Source organism: Takifugu flavidus, chromosome 15, assembly GCF_003711565.1.
Source record: "Takifugu flavidus isolate HTHZ2018 chromosome 15, ASM371156v2, whole genome shotgun sequence".
NCBI lineage: Eukaryota > Metazoa > Chordata > Actinopteri > Tetraodontiformes > Tetraodontidae > Takifugu > Takifugu flavidus.
Window position 1 is genome coordinate 11,089,494 of NC_079534.1, and position 14,303 is coordinate 11,103,796.

Below are 14,303 nucleotides of genomic sequence, written 5' to 3' on the forward strand. Positions count from 1 at the left end.
GGCAGCTAAGTTTGTCCTCTTTCCTGCGTGTCTGACCTCGAGGGGTCACCTGCTAGTATTCTGGTCTCATAAAAGCGTCTGCTACTACGAAGGTGCCACCATTTATATGCGGCTCGGAAGCGTGGCAACAAAGACAGGAAACAATTGGGAAGACCTCTCCGTAAAGTTAATTGCCTGCTATTGTTCGGAGCTGGAACATGTCTTGGCGCCAGCGCGGCCGATTGCGTGTGGGAGCTGCGACAAGGTTGACAGAAAAGGGAACCGGGGGCCAGGACTCGTTGCTTTCAAGCTCACCCCTCCTGCGCCCCCTTGTACGTGACCGGTGACCTCGCTTTTCCTTCCGATACGGCCAGAGTGAATGACGTCCGTGTTCATATCCACAATTACGCCACACTGTAACTCTCTAGCTTCCTAGCGGCGCAAACCAACAATGGCTGTCCACCAGGTCTGCGGCGAACACGCGGGTTATGTCCTGCGGGAGATTTCGAACTCACGTCCTCGAGCAATAACCAACCCCATCTTGTGATGTGTACCGGTACTCTGATTACATTTGCAGAACACTGCGACACCGCTCTCGCCACAGGTTACGTGAATGCAATGCCGTCTGACCACGTGTGCTACAATTGGACCGAGAGCTGTTCTTTACGTTACGGGTGCCCACTAACCCGCCCACAACCTCCAGAAATAATAGGATCATGTTTAATAAAGTGTGTGAAATACAATTCAGTGGGGAAATAAAAGGCGTGCGCCACTTACACAATGAAGGGACGACACCTCATCCATCACGTTTGATATGATTTCATGCGAGAGGCTGCTGATTTATGCTGCTGATGAATGACTGGATTACAGGTTAGAGCTGCATGATCAGAGCTTCATGGCCAGATGACACCAGACATAAAAGCATAATCAATTGGCCATTACCTCCAAATGTGTTGGCAGGAGTAAGTTAACACAAGTAAATGGTAATATATAATATATATCAATTTTTATGTGGGATCTCAGTCTGTGTTTACAGCAGACCCAGAGGCTAAAGATCACCAACTTGAATTTTTGCAGGGTTTTAGAATTCTTTTACATGCGCAGCATCCAAAATCTCTGCAGATTTTATAGATTTAGTTTCAGGAACATGACCTGAGTTATAAAATATAAGAAAGGTACAAGATGGCATCCTGAACACAGATGGAAACTCAGAGATAAGAATATACACAACAACCTTCAGAATAAAGAATAAAAGAATAAAATTAGACAATTTGGTGTGTGTGCCTTATACTGGTGATCACTGGCGATAAACACAGGAAACATTTCAAAATACTGACTTTTGCTGCTAGAAAGAAACTCCTGCTGTTCTGGATCATAAATGCTGCCCTAACAAAAGAAAAAATAATCACAGGTGTTCCCTGATTTTTTTTTTCTCTTCCTATCAAATACTTCACATTCCTGCTTCACTCCAAAAATGAGGTTTTCTAAAAGGTCTGGGACCCCTTCTTGCAGCATTTGAGCCCACGGCGTCATCCTCCTTGCAGTGGTTTCCCCATAGCAGCTTAGCCTGTCCTTGTCACTTTGTCTTAAGTGCTCGCTATCTAACAAGAACCTTGTAGCCTTGCTATGTTTGTACACCGTGTTCTGGGTGTCATCTGGAAACTGCTTTGTTTTGCTGCAGGAGATGGAAGGGGAGAAGGCAGGACGGAAAATATACACAGATATTTTCTTTTCTTTTTTTTGGTCAGGTCTGAGCAGTTCTTTGTGTTCCGTATTTTGTGAAAATGTAATAAAAAATATTTTAGAAAAAAATGACAATTTAAGTAAATCAAATCACAAAAAAATGGGGAGAACAAATCTGTTGGCGGGGGGGGGTAGGGTCATGGCAGTTTATATATGGACTATATACTGTAGACACTAAATTACAGTTTATACCACAAATGATTGACATGATTGTTTTTGTCTGGCATGTTCCCAAAAGACAACTGAGGGAAAATTTAAAAAGAGGCATTAAAATTGATTATATCTGCAATCATGTTTTGGCCACCATTATAACTATTAACGCTGTGTGTTTGTGTGTGCAGCCAAATCTAATCGGACAGTGGTCATTACCTGCAACCTTGTTTTTCCACTCTGCTGAACAGACGCACAGTTTGGTGCAAAATGAAGTAGGAAATAAGCATCGGCTGCTCTGGAACAGCCAAAATGACCTTTGGTGAATAAGAAAATGGGTTGTGTCTTCAAACATGGGCTTTAAGCCGAGACTTTTGTTTTCTGTTGGCATTAAGATGGCAGAGAGTGTACGAACCACCTCTGGCACTTCACACGATAAGCGCTGGCTACAATTTGCAAGATCAACATGTTTCAGGTAATATAAAACAGCTGGACATGGATGGAGAATGGGATCCTTTTATGAGTTAAAGAGATATTATGCAAAACTCACCTTTTCAGAGCTTATTAGCATCTGAGGTGCTTCCCTGTCTCATAGGTGTCAGGTTTTCAACAAATAATTCAATGTTTACTGGAGTCAGCGAATGTGTCTCAAATGAATCACGTTCACTTGGAGAAAACGAGCATAATACTGCATGTCCCTTTAAAAATCTCTTTCTGGTGGGGATCTACAGCACAACTGTGACAGTAAGAGTCATACTGGCTGGTAATACAGACTGTAAACAGTATGGAACTTTAAAAATGATTAGGTCTGCAGATGACCTAACAAGGAACATCTAAGGAGGACACACAACTTGTTGAAAACTTTATGCTTCATGACGAGTGCTTCACCCTAGTGCTTAACAGAACTTTCCATGCTGCACAGAAGGAGGGTTTTCTCTCCTTTTTCAGGCTTTGCCGTTGTCCCCGAACTAATGTATGTGTGTAAATGTGTGTGTGTGTGTGTTACCATTGCCCCTAACCTCAACCAAGTCACTTCTTCAATTAAAGCTGAAGTAAATTAAAAACGACTGACCCTCTACTCTCCTAATTGCATCTCTGGTGAAAGTATACAAAAAAAACCCAAAAACCACAGGGCTGAAACCACAAGACCACAGGCCTTGTTCCCTCTACATTTACACCCATGACTACAGACCAGAGCCTGTTTCTTTCCGTCCCACTAAATAAGGAAATCCTCTTTCCTTTGAGAAGCAACACTAGTATCTGGACCCAAGCACATAATCAATAGCAGGAAATATCGAACATTTCAGAGCCTCCGAAGGCCGTACCATCAATACAGATGTATTGATTACCACATTAACAATGTGGCAGAAACTCCTACAAAAGAGCCATTAATGTGCGCCGCTCTGTTACATAAAGGCGTGAGCAAGGTGTTCAGACAGCACCCATGCGCCAAATTCTTCTGGGCGCTCGAATTTGAACTCCTTGGCACCGTGGAATGAGAGCACTTGACATTTTATGGTAAACGCTGCAACCCGGTGACAGGAGCGGAGGGCAGTGGGAGGAAATGTGCCGTGACGTTCCAGGTTTTCATCACCTTCTCAACCCGACACAACCAGCGACAACAGTCTATTTAGGAAACACAGTCAAACTGGGAACTTGTTCTGTCATTAAAAAAAGGACCATTCACCTCCTTTCAAGCCTTATTAATGCTGATTCATGATCACTGCGCCGGTGGCTTGTGAAATCTGCTTGTTATGGCTCATCAAATGTCAAACGCTGAGTTTTATTCATAAAAAAGAATTGTGGGGCATTTATTGAGCCATTTCCTATCTGTACAGAATTTTAGGAATGTGCTCAGGTTCCTTCGAGCATGCCACAATGGCACCACTTATGTATTCGAAGTATTGCTCCAGACTCCAGTTAATCGAGAGTCGTGGACGCAGTAAAAGATAGCACACGTGAGTCGGGCAAGTATAAGAAAAGGACTCTTACTTCTCTGACAGTATTTCTGAGTCCAGCAGCGCTCGCTGAAGTGGCCGTTGATGGTGGTGGTCTGGCAGGTGGTCTTTCCCACCGACGCCCCCGGACACACGTCTCCGCACTCCCTGTCGTTTTTGTTGGCCATGATGTAGTTGTCCTCCACCGAGTCGAGGATTTTAGACCAGTCCAGAGTGGAGAGGTAGCAGAGGTCTGGGTTCTTCTCGATCCTTACGGCCCCTCTGGTGATGTTCATCAAGCTGTGGAGGCCGATCTCTCGCAGCTGGAGCATCTCGAATATCACCAGAGCGTAGTTGAAGAAGAGGTTGGTGCCTCTGATCACGGTGAGGTTAGGGAAAAGGTCGCTGAGGCTCTCCAGCCCATAAACCCGAAAGAGCAAAAGGTAATCGGTGACCACTATCAGTTTAGGGAAGCTGAGGCCTCGGAAATCCTCTGGCTTGGTCCCAAAAATGAGTAAGATCTTCAGATGGCCTTCGATAACGGTGCAGTTTTCCAGAGCCTGCAGGTTGGTCGCACTGTTCCGGATGTCCTTGCTCGAACAAACTGGAAAGAAAAAAAAAAGGGCGAGTTAAAAATCACAATTATAGTACAAAAATAAAAAACACAATAGGGAGGCAGGGTTTTCACTGGCGGACATATTGACACTGTGAACGATGCACTAGGACGTGGTCTATTCTGCAAGACTGGAAAAACATGTATGCAAAGGTCAGACGTGGTTGCTCGCGGAAGGATAAAATAACTCTCTAGGTAATTAGAGGGCATATTTTACAGGAAAATATGCTGCTATTTCCCTGTCTTTGATGAAGCCCAGACCAACTTTACTGACGTTTTGTTTAGTAACCACATATCTGGCCGAGGTCCAGTGTCAAATATGGAGTCCCGTCCTGAGTGGGGCTGTGCCTGGATGATGTGCGGACTTAGAATTCATAAGTCAAAAAAATATTCGCCAATACATAAAAATATTTGCCTGCGAGTAATAGCTGCAGACGGCACGCGGCACGTTCTATCTACGACTCACCGGGACAAGATCGAGATTGATGAGCAATTTTTAAAGTATGCTGTTACACACATGGGGTAGATTTGCACAACATAACGCAAAGAATTTATTATTTGTTCCGTTCAGGTCGTCAAACACCCTATAGGTGATGACGGGCGTAAAGATATTGTCCATTGCAGGTTCAACGTGGGCCATTCCAGGTGAGATATCATACTTAAGGAAGAGCCTGGCACATCAGGACGACTGCTCAGCTGTTCGAGGAAGCTGTGGACCTGCTAAGCACGCGCCTCTTTATGGCAGTGGCTCATTTTACACCTTCTGTTGCATAATTGCAAAAAACAACCAGCGCGCACATCGAGTGTCCGATTACCGAGCGTCCAAACAACAAGCTTTTCACTTGGTGACCTTAAGCAGCACGCTCGCTCGGCGGGAAATATCAGCAACCAACTTTGAGGAGTGCGCACATGTCCTTACAAGGTATTAAACTGCAAGCTATTAAAACAAACTTGGCATTAAAAGGTACATTTCTCTGAACTACAATGAGATGTGCAGCCCTCTTTGCGGTCTCTGGAATTTAGTCAAATGGTAAGCATGAATGGCATGCCATGAGCCTGGAACCTTCCACGCATCCACCTCCCAAGCAAAAAGTTTCCTAAAGTTCGCCTTCTAAAATAAGAACTTGTGATAAAAAAAAATGACATCAGCGTGTGACAGGGACAGGGGTTCGGCAGATGTTGTTATGAAGACAGAGTGACCCCGTGAAGAAGGCCAGTCGTGACAGGGCGGTGAGTTCAGGGTCCTATCAGTGTTCACTTTCAGCCAGGGCGGTATTTTTAGCATCACATTCCCAATAGAGAATCTAATACACTCCGGCCCATCGAGGCTCACAGTGGAAACTGGAACATGGCAGCCCTGGTGTGTAAGTGAGAGATTTTAGAGTGGGACCAGAGAAAGAACAAGCCCGGCTGACATCACCATGTTTAGAAAGAAAAGCTCTGGGAGAACATTTTGAAACGCCATTTCAGCTGAAGAACAGTTCTCAAAAAATCAAACACGCAGGTTGCTCAAGGTGGTTTTCCTATTTAGCAAGATTCTTGAGTCATGGCAGGAATTATTATCTGCTCCCCCCCAAAGAACACCAATAATGTCTGAAAAGTATCTCTTCTTCTCTTCACGTCTTCTACAAACGTGTCCTACAGTCTGCTGACAATGCTTGAATCCAAAATGAAAGCCAACAAGCGCAAGAGGGCGGGAGGTAGAGCGAGAGCGATTCAGACTCAAGGTAGTAGATGTGCAGTGGGAAAACACAGATCTTCACTGATAACGCCACATCTGAAGGCCACCTGGTTCAAACGGTGGCAGGGAAAACCAGCCAAATATTCAGGAAATCCAGGCCATAAAGCACGATCGTGCTGTATTTTTCTACACTTGTAATGTGAGAATCCTGAACTTCACTGAGACCGAATGATTAATCTTGGATTTAAATAAAACGACGATAAATTTAATGTGTAAAACTATCTCTATCCTGCAAACGTAACAGTGGGCTCCAAGTATGAAAAGGCCGTAATGCATCTGGTGTCGTGAACGGGGCCCACGAGACGGCGGTCCGATGGAACATAATACCAGCGGAGCTCGGACAGAACTGAGGCCTCAATAAACACGCAGAAGCGAAAACCCGCTGATTGGGACACTTCCCCTTCCACGGTTTTGCTGATTCTGTTCGTTTCTGAACCAGGTTTCAACTCCCGAGATCCACGATCACGTCCAAACTGCCAAGATGACATAATCTGTTTAAGGTTGTGCTGCAACAATGAAAACGCATCAATCGCTGTTTATTTATCGCCTCAAGAAGTAGCACCTTGCTACTCTGGCTGCAGGGAATTAGACCTGACGATGGTTTGAAAGTGGCACAACAACAACCCCAAAGTGTTACAACCTCATTGCGTAATTGAGTCAAGAGTCACTGTCGACAGAAGAGGCTCTCCTATAAATGCGGCGTAAGCAGGGCAGGGGGTAAAGGAGCCGCTGCTTAGCGTAACCGCGATAACAGAAGTATAATGAAGTGCAAGTCAAGTGTTTACAGTGCTTTTTCTTCAAAAACAGAGAATTGGAGCGAAGGAAAGAGTCTATAAAACTGCTAAGTTTCCTCTTGGGACTGTTTGAAGTGTTTCCTGTGGAGAAATGGCTGTAGACCAAAGATCAGTCAGTGATTCGGTTGCCCAACAACCGTGTCTGCTATTTTTTTGTTATTCTTTCTCCGAAAATAAGCAGTGGGGCAAATATTATCTCTAAAAAAAAAATGTACGAGCCTGGGAACAGGCGTGTTTCTGTGAAAATGGGTTGCGTTGCTGATTGGACACCTCTTTGCTCAGAGTTTATTATCACATTACTTCACTTTCAAGGTGTTTGCGGTTGTTAAATGTGAAACGGCCCACCAAGATGAGGTAGTTGAAGCTGTCGGAGCCAAAAGCATCCTGGAGCAGGCACGTCAAACACCTCATGACTCTGAATCTCGGGAGAGCGCCGGTGGTTATATTTAGCCTCTCTGTACGGGTGTCTTTAGGGAGGCGGATGGGCGAGTGAGAGCTTCGTCCCCGCACAATCGCTCTTCCTGTCGCATGAATCAAGACAAGCGGCTCTCCGACTGTTACCTTCAGACACGTGAGCGGGTTGGTGTTGAGACGAACCTCGGTGATGTTGGAAACTTTGGCAGAGCGATCAGTAATCGCAACGCAACCTGATCAAGTTTGATAGCCCCGACCAGCTGAGGTCCCCAGATCTGCCGCTCCAATTGAATTTATTCTTCTTTTTTTTTAACCATTTTGCATCTATGCACCTTAGAAATTGATCTGAAATTACATCAACATGAGAAACCTTTTTCAAGTTGATCAAAGCACTTTAAGCATCTCCATTATTGTGAAGTTAATAGTAAATAATATACCACTATAATACTATATACATCACCCAAAAACTACAAGAGTCACCTTTCTAGATCTTATATACCATTGCAACAATTACTAAACCATGACAAAGCTCACTGCATGATCCAGATCTCGAGAAAAGTTGATCCTGCCAACTTCATGGCAGTTACACTGAGGACAATCATACATTCAGAGTCCAGATCACCAGTCAGATCCACTCACTTTATCTTTGGGTCGAATTCAAACCATGTTTTGAAGTTGTATTTGTTGCAAACGGGCATAAAGTCGTCGTTTTTGTCGAGAGAGGCTGATTTAAAGGCTCGTGTCGCCTCCAAGTTTCCAATACGTCAGTCTGGTAAGTCAGAGAACCTGACCAGCACAAAAAGAAAACCGAATAAAAATCATATTTTGGTGTTTTAATGCCAGTCGGGACGCATTGAGCCGCTTTGCCTTCTCATTTCTGAGAGGGACGCAGATCACTCAGGAGCAGTTTAGCATGTTCCGACGTTAAACCAGGGGAAATTTTCCATTATCCCCACAATTTGGGGGATTATCGTCAGGAGGTATCGAGTTCTAAATCTAAACTGAAAACGCACGAGCCTGAGGGCGAGGTAGGTCAGTTCAAAGGGAACAATTTGTATATCTGTGAGCTGTCTGACACACTCCCAACAGAGAATGTGCACAGAGGTTCCATGTGGAGATCTGAAAGAGACCCTGTACAGCAAGGCGTGTGCTACCTTTGACAGCTGCAGGAATGCGACTCAGTTTAACCAAGTCTGTGCGTGCATTATGAAGTATATACGTCTTCCTTTAAACACAGACAGATGTGACACGAGTCCTCCATCAGGCTCTGCAATGCGCTGCCTGCACCCGACGTGTTCGCACTGTTTTTGTGTGTATAAACGATGTCAACAAACGCTCATTCACACCTTCATATCACAGATAATATTCTAGGTTTGTCAGCACAAACTAACGACCCCAACTAAAAATCCTCACATTTTAGAGCAGGCAATATTTAGGTCACCCAGATTCATGCAGCTCTTAAAAAGACCCTTAGAAGATTTCAAAGAAAAATCAGAAAACATTTAAAAAGGGCTTTTACCGGCACAGGAGTAAGCCGTTACTCAAATTTTCAACTGCCAGACGATGCTGAATAATTTAAATCAATACACACCGGCACTAAATATAAGCTCTGTTTATTAAGTGAATTTTTCCATTAAGCCCAGCTGGACTGCTACCAACAAGTAGCTCCAAACATTTCCTGACTTCCACACTAGTCGGTCCAGAGGGGGCGAGGGGGCAGGCGGGGGTGCCGTCGCTTCCAAATTATGCCTGAAAACTCTTGCTTAAAATGGTTTGATGCCACCACACCGAGAGGACGAGGGGCGTCAAACACCGCACTGCCACCGTGACAGCACACAGGGGGGCTCAAACGACCTGAGCTACACACCATTTGTAAAACAGATAGACAATATTGCATAATTCAAATTGTGTGTAGGTTTCGAGGTTATTTAGAAGACAATCACTGGGTCGTGCCAAACCACAGGGACCACCACAATCTTTGTTTTTATAAAGCTACATAGTTAACTACTGTTTACTTGATGCATTAGAAAAGTGACAGAGGGAATTAGTGAGCACGAGCACACGTTCTGGTGAATTTGACCAGTACGAAAACATCTCCAGGCAAGTGCAAACGTTTCCATTCATTCTTATCAGTCGGACTCGCCGGCTGGTGGGTATGAAGGGATTGTCGGGGGCTCTAAAGAGGACTTATTGTTACATTCCTGCACCGGCCACAGCAACGAGCCCTGGCTTTCCAGTCTACAATAACAGGCAATTAATTCTTCTAAATCCTCCGTCTACATACTTGTGGAGGACAAGGCATTTTGTTTACAGGTCCTGCTGAATCAAATGGCCGATAAGTGTCAACCTTTGTCCCTTCAATGCAGTGGGTGTCTATAAAACTATTAACCTGCCATTTTTCAGACACAAAACAAGACAATACAAAGCAAATCCTTGGCGTCTTGAATGATCACCACTCTTATATTGGAATATTAATTAATTTATCTTTTTTTTAAATTCAATAACTATTGCATATAGCATGCTTTACTTGCAACCTCATACATATGAATGAAAATGTCTGTCCCCCATACGTATAAAATGTAAAATGCGTATTCACGACCTTCCTCATAATTTTATAGCCCATTTTATACATTGAAACGAATCAAACACTTTTTTTTTAATTGTGCGAATAGCTATACCTGCGGGGTCATTCTAGTATCTTGGGTGATTGACACGTGATGGACGCGCTTACCGTCGTATATCAAATAAACACCATAGCCAAAAAAAACAGGATTAAAGATGCTGATTACATACGATAATGAAGTGTGATGATTAAATATGAAAATTGGTGGAACTTACTCTCTCCACTCGCTCGGTGACAGCTCATCACAAGACAGCAAGCGGCCAAAACAAACCCCAAACAGCAAGTCCGGAGCCACATAACTGAAGCTTGGAAAGACACCATCCAGCCTTGGTTGACTACTATCCTTTGCCTAGATGCCACTCCGAAAGTGCTGGGAAATATCTTCAGGAAACTGGTTTTATTTAGTGGCGAGGGCCAGCAGATAAACAAAAATAAATAGACATCCCGATCCCGGAAGATGGGCGGAGGAACAAGTCCAACGTGTTCAGTCAAACACAAGCTAACGCTGACACGGCTGCTAAAGTTAGCCGCCTCATGCGAGGGGCTTGTCAACAAAAACAGCGTGTAGTAAGAATGACGATTTTTATTCTTGACGAGCCCAAGTTAGCCGGTCCACCTGTCCTGATTTTGGCCGTGGTTGTTGGGCCGAAAAAAACAAACCGGCCCCGAGAAGAAGCTAACCCTTAAAGCAGACAGCACACTGCAGCTAAGCTAACTAGCTAGCAACCTAGTCTGGCTCCGCCACTGTAGTCCAGGCCACAAGTGAAGTTTCCGCAGCTTTGCAGGCGCCCTCTCAACGAAACGTTTAACTTTCTGAGGGGGAGAAAAATAACCCTCACGGCACCCAGTTGGAAACTCCTCAATCAAAAATACAAAAAATACACTCAGCAAAACTCTGCAAGTTCATTTAAATGGATCCTGTTGCGTTTGTTGACTCGATGGCAGTGGCGTGCGTGGCGTTAAGTGTCTTGGGTGGGTAAAAGAGAAAAAGAAAATCCCCTTCGTCACCAGCGAGCACAAAACATTAGTGTTGCATGTGAAATAATGTCAGTCGGACAGCTCTCCTTCGGTCAGTGCAGAGATTTCTGAGACCTCCACTCACTGAGAGCCTGACTGCGGTTGTGGTTCGGCAGTGCTGCACACGCTCTTCTGGTCTTTCTTTTCTTTTTTTAATTTTTTTATGAAGAAGTATTTAAAAAAAATCAAAAAATGCTCTTGGTTTGTTTTATTTTCCACCCAGTCGCCTGCTCCCACCACGGGGCGGGTGTCTGCATGGCAGGAAAAATGGGTTAAAATAAAGTTTCTCACTCCTTTTCGTCCCTTTCTTCGTCCACACACAGAGGTAGGTTGTACAGTCTCGCAGGTCCTGTAAGCTCCCTTCTTCCCAGCCTCTCCGCCAGTAAACAAACCCTGCCAGGCAGCCAGATGGGCTTGCGGGGAAATACGGACTGGATTGCACAACAACCCGATCAGCCTGTCGGCGTTTTAAACGCACCCACCAGCCTCCCAGTCTGGAGCAGCTGGTGCAAGAAACTCTTCGAAAAGGAACCTTAAAACGGTGACAATGAAGCGCCCTTTAAAAGGATGCATTTAGTGTCTAAAATACACTGCACAGTAAAAGATGTCTCCACCATTGGGTGAGATTCATCGGATTTTTAGCTCGACGGGGGGGAAATAATGCAAATTGCTTAATAATGAACCTCTGCTTGTTCTGTGCAGGGATTTTCCACACTAAATGGTAGCATGACCACGCAAGGACTCTTCACCTGGGGAGGCCCTGACAGCGAACGCCCCATGGGACCGGTTGCATTGGCAGCTGTGACATAGAATAGAGGCAATATTGATAGATGGTATATGTCCCAGTTAGACACTGACCTCCATCCATGGACATGGGTGACAAACTGGGATAGACTTCAGACCTCCAGAGCATCTGTTTATATGTTCATAAAGGCTTATCTCACTATTCTCCATTTATGTGCATGAGTGAACATTCTCAGCCTTCTGTGCATCTGTTTTGTATAACATATTTCAGACCCAACCAACACTTGCATCAGTTCCTCTTATTAGAATCGTTCTTAGTTCCTCAGGTGCAAACATATAACCATCAGGGTTCCTCTGGTTTGTGGGAGTCCTTTGACACAAACTGTCAGATGCTCAGAGATCTGATTGTTCTGCTCCTCAGCACGAGGCGGAACTGTGCACATAGAATCAGAATGCTAAGTGTTGCTAATGCTACCTCAATATATACTGCTGCTATTACTGTAATGTAACCAGCCACAGGAGGGTGATGAAGATTCTTTGGCCCCCGTGTTCCAGGAGCTCTTGCTGGTTCCTTCTTCACATTCAGCTCACAGTTGTGGTTTTAGTGGTTTAGCGTAAGTCCCACATGTTTATTAACTCGCTACCACACTAAGCACTCACAAACATTTCTGCCCATTTGTTTTAATGGGACCATCCAAGCACGTGGTTTGGAGGAAGACCCCAAAAAGGCCCAGTCCCACGTGAACTTTTCCTTCTCTATATCGGCTCCGATTGACACGTTTCAGACAACCAAAGCTCCTCTGTTATTTTAGGAAGCCGAGGTCGAAAGATGAGGAAGGAAAATGCCTGCGCCGTTCGGACATTGTCTAAAAACAGAACAGGGTTCTCCTTCCAAACGTGCCACGTTCTCACACATGCACCAAGGCCGGGGCCAAACACTGACATCGCCTCTTCTTCGTCTCACTTAGGTCTCCTCTGTACGAGGGCGCGTGGCACCGGCTCTGCACACTACCTGCTTACACCGTCACCTGGTGCAAAATAATGACCTCCTGTTGTTTGGGGGGGGGTCCTTTTTCCTCTGTGGGTCTTTTGCAGAGTGTGTGTGGAGCAGTCAGGTGGTTTGCAGCCACGCAGACATTGATTTAGTGGAACGTGACCCCCGAAGGGGGGAGGCAACGTGGAACAGAAGAGCAACTCATTAGTGGTATCAGCACCAGTTGTTTACTGCGGGCAGGAAAGCGAGAGACGCTCACGTGTTCCCGACATCTGACATGGTGGCAGGGAAACTGAATCGGCGGGGTCAGGAGGGGATGCTCGCCAACGCCGCTCCCATGGTCGTAGGAGAGAGAGGAGAGACGGGGGGAATATTAACTAAACTGAGAGCGGCATTACATCACTGTCAACTGTATATCTCAAAGATAATCCTGTCTGTTGAGGATAGGTGTCCTAACAGGATTAATGTCTCCTGAGTAAGCTGAAAAGGCCGCGTCCCATTTCCCACTGACGAGCTGGGAGCCGCTACAGTACAGTTTAATTTCCCTTTCTTGCCTAGTTAAAAAAAAGACAACGCTGAAAACAAGTCCGAGTTAAGTGCGACATACATCTAATATTTGGTTTAAGCCAAACGGGTCTAATCAGAACACACACCAGAGTGTGTTTTTTTTTAACTAGATGGTGGAGGAGGAGTTCCATAATGGGATGAAGAGCCTCCGAAGAGAGCGTAGCCTGCAGCAAGAAGTGAATATACAGAGGTTGGATGGGCCTCCGTGCTTGGACTGTCACCATCAGTATTTGATAAGTAAAGATTGTGACAATCAAACTAATTGATCCAAAAACACACACACACATTTGCTGTCTGTAAAATCTGCTTAAGAGGCCTTTGCATACTCAACCATTTCTCTATAGATTCACTCTGCAAACGAAGCTTATCGATGTTTTCAGTCGGCAGATCTCCGAATGTTCTTTGATTGCTCCTAAAGGTCACCGCTTAATGCTTAAAGACGAGGGGAATAATTGGGAAAATGAATGCGTAGATGAATGCTGGGAATCAAATCTTTATTGCTTTGAAAATGTCCAAAAAAAACAACCCCTGTCCCACTTCAAACTGGGTTTTCATGTCAAGTAGATGCCCGCTAAGGTTTGTTTGTTGTTTTATGCCGCAGGAACGCCAGCGCAAAAACACGGAAAACATGAAAAAAAATCTACCCAAGGAGCCAGAACTCATGGCGTGACCGTGCATCCATTACTCTGTCGACAGCAGACGCTGTTTCCTTTAATCACTGCACAAATAGAGGATTCCCGCTCCCGGTGCTGGCACGAAAACGCCAGCACCTGAAGTGACCTGCTGTAGTGTTTGCATGCTGGCTGTCATAAATGTTGTATTCATAGACGATGAAGTGAGGAAATCAGATCCGGATGATGCACAATAAGCAAACAAGGATGTCCTGGAAACCAGGAGGAATTTGGCAGGGACATCCGAGCCCTTCTAAAGCTCAAACGGGACATAAACAATGTGATGCCATCGGATGTGATGACACAAACACAAAAT

At 44.9% G+C, this 14,303-nt stretch overlaps 1 protein-coding gene and 1 long non-coding RNA gene across 2 annotated transcripts in view; one reads left to right on the forward strand and one right to left on the reverse strand.

The window, feature by feature from the left end:
* insra (insulin receptor a) overlaps window positions 1-11,571 on the reverse strand; it is a 35,161-nt gene extending 23,590 nt beyond the window's left edge. The window contains exons 1-2 of the mRNA XM_057055679.1: window positions 10,210-11,571; window positions 3,865-4,413 (exon numbers count right to left, since the gene is read on the reverse strand). Of these exons, the coding sequence (XP_056911659.1) occupies window positions 3,865-4,413; window positions 10,210-10,315 (655 nt within the window). The 5' untranslated portion in view covers window positions 10,316-11,571. The remainder of the gene's footprint in view (window positions 1-3,864; window positions 4,414-10,209) is intronic.
* LOC130538301 (uncharacterized) lies at window positions 11,413-11,957 on the forward strand. The gene is made up of 2 exons (XR_008953842.1): window positions 11,413-11,552; window positions 11,714-11,957. It is a non-coding gene; the product is annotated as an uncharacterized LOC130538301 (long non-coding RNA).
* The last annotated feature ends 2,346 nt before the right edge of the window (window positions 11,958-14,303 follow it).